General features: G+C 32.9%; 1 protein-coding gene across 1 annotated transcript in view; it reads right to left on the bottom strand.

Annotated features, from left to right (window-relative positions):
• Nucleotides 1–3,621: 3,621 nt before the first annotated feature.
• Nucleotides 3,622–4,528, bottom strand: part of CBG26228 — a gene marked incomplete at both ends in the record, with an annotated part of 1,597 nt that continues 690 nt past the window's right edge. The window contains one exon of the mRNA XM_045244791.1: nt 3,622–3,639. Coding sequence (XP_045099424.1) covers nt 3,622–3,639 — 18 coding nt within the window. The remainder of the gene's footprint in view (nt 3,640–4,528) is intronic.

Below are 4,528 nucleotides of genomic sequence, written 5' to 3' on the forward strand. Positions count from 1 at the left end.
ACTAGTGATTTTCGGATTTTTTTTATTTTAGCAAAAAACCGAAATTTTGAAATTTTTGAATTCCCGCCAAAACTGGAAATTTCTAATTTGTAATTTCAGTTTCAAAAAAAGAGAAATTCATATACCGTAATTATTAGATAATTATTAGGTAATTATGTATTAGAAGGGCCCTTTGATAGAAGGGTCCCAGGGTGATTTTCCAATTTTTATAAAATAAAATTTCGAATTTGAGTTTTTCAAAATTATCTTTTCAGCTTTTTGGAATTTGTTAAAATTTTCATTAACCAAATTACAATCCAAAAGTACAGTACCGGACAAAAAGAAATCAACTTTTAGTTTTTCGAGAGTATCTCAAAAACTATGAGAGCTAGGACTCTGAAATTTTGTATGTATGTTTTTGAAAGGCTCAGAAATATTCCAGAAAAATATCAAGTCCGCAGACACCATATCAGACGCGCAATTGCTAAAAAAAATCATATTTTCGAATTTTTCAGTTTTTCAGAGTTTTCACTTTTTTTTTGTTTTTTTTTTTCAATTTTTTTTTCGGTTTGTTTGTAATGAGTTTTGTTCCTATAGATGGGTAGAAAACATAACAACAAAACGTCTACTTTTTAACTCTTTCATCATTTCCATAAAACTGAAAAAAATATTTTCTTCATTAGTTTTTATAATTTTTTCAAAGCTGTTGCATTCTATGCATACTTCCATTAGTTTTATATTTGATCTACCAATCTGTCCTAGTCTCTCCCAGCCTTCTCTACTTTTCCCCCTCTATTCTCGTACATCTTTAGTACCTGAATAAATTTGTATTCTATAACTCTGTTCGTATTCCTTGAGCCGGCCAGAATGCCGGATCCTAATGACGTAACAAAAACAATTAAAAATAATAAATAGCTAGAAAAAAAAATGAATAATGATGATGAATTCCAAAGAGAGATAAACGAGCAAAAAAAGAGGGAAAATTTAATTATGAGCAACAGAAAACAGGGAACCTAAAAAACAAGGGAAAAGGGAGAGGAAGATAAAAATAGCCCATAAAAATGGGGGAAATGGGGTCTGGAAAAATAATGAAAAAAAAACGTGGCGAAATAAAAAATTGGACCTTTCTAGAGATAGAAGATAGAGAAAATAATCAATAAAACCGAAAAGAGCAGGTGGTGTAAATGTAGTAGTATGATTGACATATAAGTGACAGGTGATGACGGATATCTCTCTTTTTGTTTCTTTATTTTAGGGGTCGTTTTTACTAAAATTGAAAAATGTTCTTAATATTTTTTGACGTCTTCTTTTTTGTTAATCCTTGCTCCATGGAGTACCAGAAGAAGAAGATGAATCACCCATCATTGTTTTGGTTATTTTAGTGAACAATTCTACTGCAAAAGTAACATTAAAGGCTCAGACATTGCGCAAAGCATCCATCTTCTGGCGAAAGGCGGAACGTTGGGTTACAGCCTTATTCAGGCCACGTCCAGCACAAACGCCTCGGCCGCTGCACAAGATTTCGATCATCGCCCGGGAGTCGAACCAACAACCCCCGCCCACTTGTGGTGTGGGAAGCGTGCGCCTTACCACTACACCACGCGGGCGCAAGTAGAATAAGAGCGGGCAAGGTGTATATAAAAGAGGGGGGAAATGGGAGCGAGAGGGGTGGGGAATTGCGCGAACTCTGGATTACTGTAACGTTCATAACTCTGTTTAGAATAGAGATTTTGAGCTAGAATAGAAAGGAAAGCGTAGAACTTGACTAGCTCTACAAAATGATACTAAACTTGACTATTCTGGAAATATATGTGCTTTCAAAAGCCGGGTTGAAAAATGGAAAGGAAAATTTCACGACTATTTGAAGATATACGAGGCCTTGTTATTAGGTTATCAAAAAAAAATCAAAAAATTAAAAAATATATCATCTATGCTACGAACGTTTTTTTTCAGTTTAGTTTGGAACCTTCCAATGAAGTCGTTTGTCTTCTTGCTTTTGGCGATTTGTGGCTTCTGATAGTGTGATTGCCAACAAAGAGGAGTACCTGAAGGAATTGAATGAGGAGCGGAGAATTTATGCGAAGAAAGCTCGTATCCCGAATATGTATAAGCTGGTGAGCTATAGGGATTTTTAGGGTTTTCAAGGGAAGATTAAGGATGGTTAACAGCTGAATTACGGTAGCGCAAGTTGAGCCACCGCCGCGCAGTGTGAACACAAACTTTAACTGAATGTATCTAGGTCCCTGTAAGAGGTATCAAAAAGTTGTCAACTAACAAAATGTTATTGATATCATGATAAACATTTTGTTGGTTAATTACTTTTTGATATCTTCAAAAAGAAGCGAGATAAATCGTATCAAAGTCTAGCTACGATGGCGCAAGTTGCGCCGCCGACCTATGTCATGCGCTGTGGGAACACAAACTTTAACTACATGTATCTCGGTTCCTGTGAAAGATATCAAAGAGTTGTCAACTAACAAAATGTTACCGATAATATGATAAACATTTTACTAATTAACCACTTTTTGATATCTTTTACAGAAACCGAGATAGGCTCAGTCAAAGTTAAGAGAATCTTTTCTATTGAGCTGTACGGTTATCAAATTTGCGGGTCCCAAATTGGGATTTCGACAAAAAGAGGTTTATAAAAAAGTGTCACATATAAAGCTCAAAAGTTTCAAAAATTAACAGTTTCAAATTCCAGATTTAACGAAAAGCCTGATTATGGTTCTACTGCTTGTCCGCGATCTAGACTAGAATACACCTTCAACTTAAAAAATTTTAAATTTAACTTATCTCGGTTCCTGTAAAAGATATCGAAAAATTATCAACTAATAAAATGTCACTGATATTATGATAAACAGTTCACTAGCTGACAACTTTTTGATATCTCTCGCAAGGTCCGAGATAAATAATGTCAAAGTCTAGCTACGGAGGCGCAAGTTGCGCCGCCGACCAATTTCACGCCCTGTGTGAGCACAAACTTTAAGCAGATGTATCTCGGTTTCTGTGAGAAATATCAAAAATTTGTCAACTGATAAAATGTTACGGATATTATGATAAACATTTTGTTAGTTAAAAAACTCAAATCAGTGTAGCGAATAGTACTGAGAATTTGAATTTTGATACGATGTGTTTTATGGGACCTGAGTGAGTGACTTTGACATGTCAATTTTGAACAGAGTTTGGGCTTTTTTGAAAAAAAATATTTCAGCAATTTTTTTGAAACATTTTGGTTGAGTTATATTTTCAGAGGCACTGGAATTTCATGGGACATGGAGCTCGGAGAACCTGGATCCGTCTGTGCTCCGGGATTTGAAAATGATGATGGATTGTGTTCCCCTATCCAGAAAGCTCCAGAATCTTCTAGAAAATCCTCAAGACTAGAATCCGCTGATTCTGGTCCAGCTGAAAGCCAAAATTCCAATAAACCAACTGATAATGCTTCGTATGGAGCTCAAATTGGGCTCATTTTTCTAATAATCTCTTCGATGAAATTTTGGAATCAAAATTAATGTTTCATAGTGTGGTTGTAATAAAGAATGAACGCTTTTATTTGGTTTGAAAAGTAAGAAAATATTGATTTACAGACAAAGGGAAATTCAGATGGTCCAGAAAAGTTGTGTTGGTCTTTAATTGGAATCACTTGGATGGGAAGAACTGAAAAATGAAAATTAGGCTTTTTTTTATTTTATACTTTTCAAATTTTCACAATTTCAAATTCTCAATAAATTGGTAATTTTTTTTCAATTTTCTGATCGATGGCATTTTATACAATGTTTTTATAAATAATTTTTTTTGAAACATCCTATTTTTAATTTTTCTAATACATTTCTTTAATTTCAAATCCTTTGAGTTTGTAATATTTCGAAAAAATTTTACTTTTTCAAAATTTTAATATTTTTGGCAATTTTCTCATTTTTCAATAGGCGTTTGATGAAATTTAAAAACAAATTTGATTTTCAGAATTTCAAAAAGTTTAAATTTAAATTTTCAATTCAAACCTTTTCAATATATTGGCTGAAACTCAATTTTGAGGATTTTTCGAAAAAAAGGAAAATTGGATTTTTCAAAAATATGTATTTTTTTCAATTTCAAAATTTCAATATTTTTGTCTTCAATGAGTAGTTCAGAATACACCCTCTCCCACAGAACAATTCCGAATTGCAAAACTAAGTTTTGATCTACAGAAAAAAAGTTTGGCGCGATCACAATTGCAGGTCTAAAACCATAATTTCAGAATTTTTTATCTGATTTTGTGGAGTTCCAAGATGATTCAAATAATTCTTAAAAAATTAATTAGTGGTTATAGATTCATGTATGGTCGTTTTCCGGAAGAAAAAAATGTCAAAAATGGTCATTTTGAAAGTTTTTTACAGAAAAAATCTATCTCCTCTTTCAGTTTTTGACATTTCTAGGAGTTCTATAGCTCAAATAAACCGCATTTATTTGCTCTACATTTTCTATAGACGAATTTTTAATTCGTCTGATAAAACTTTTTTTATAATCAAAAAACCTCACGAAATTGCACAAAATAGCATTTTGCGTT

The sequence above is a fragment of the Caenorhabditis briggsae genome (assembly GCF_000004555.2).
Source record: "Caenorhabditis briggsae complete genome, chrIV, whole genome shotgun sequence".
In the NCBI taxonomy this organism is placed as follows: Eukaryota; Metazoa; Nematoda; class Chromadorea; order Rhabditida; family Rhabditidae; genus Caenorhabditis; species Caenorhabditis briggsae.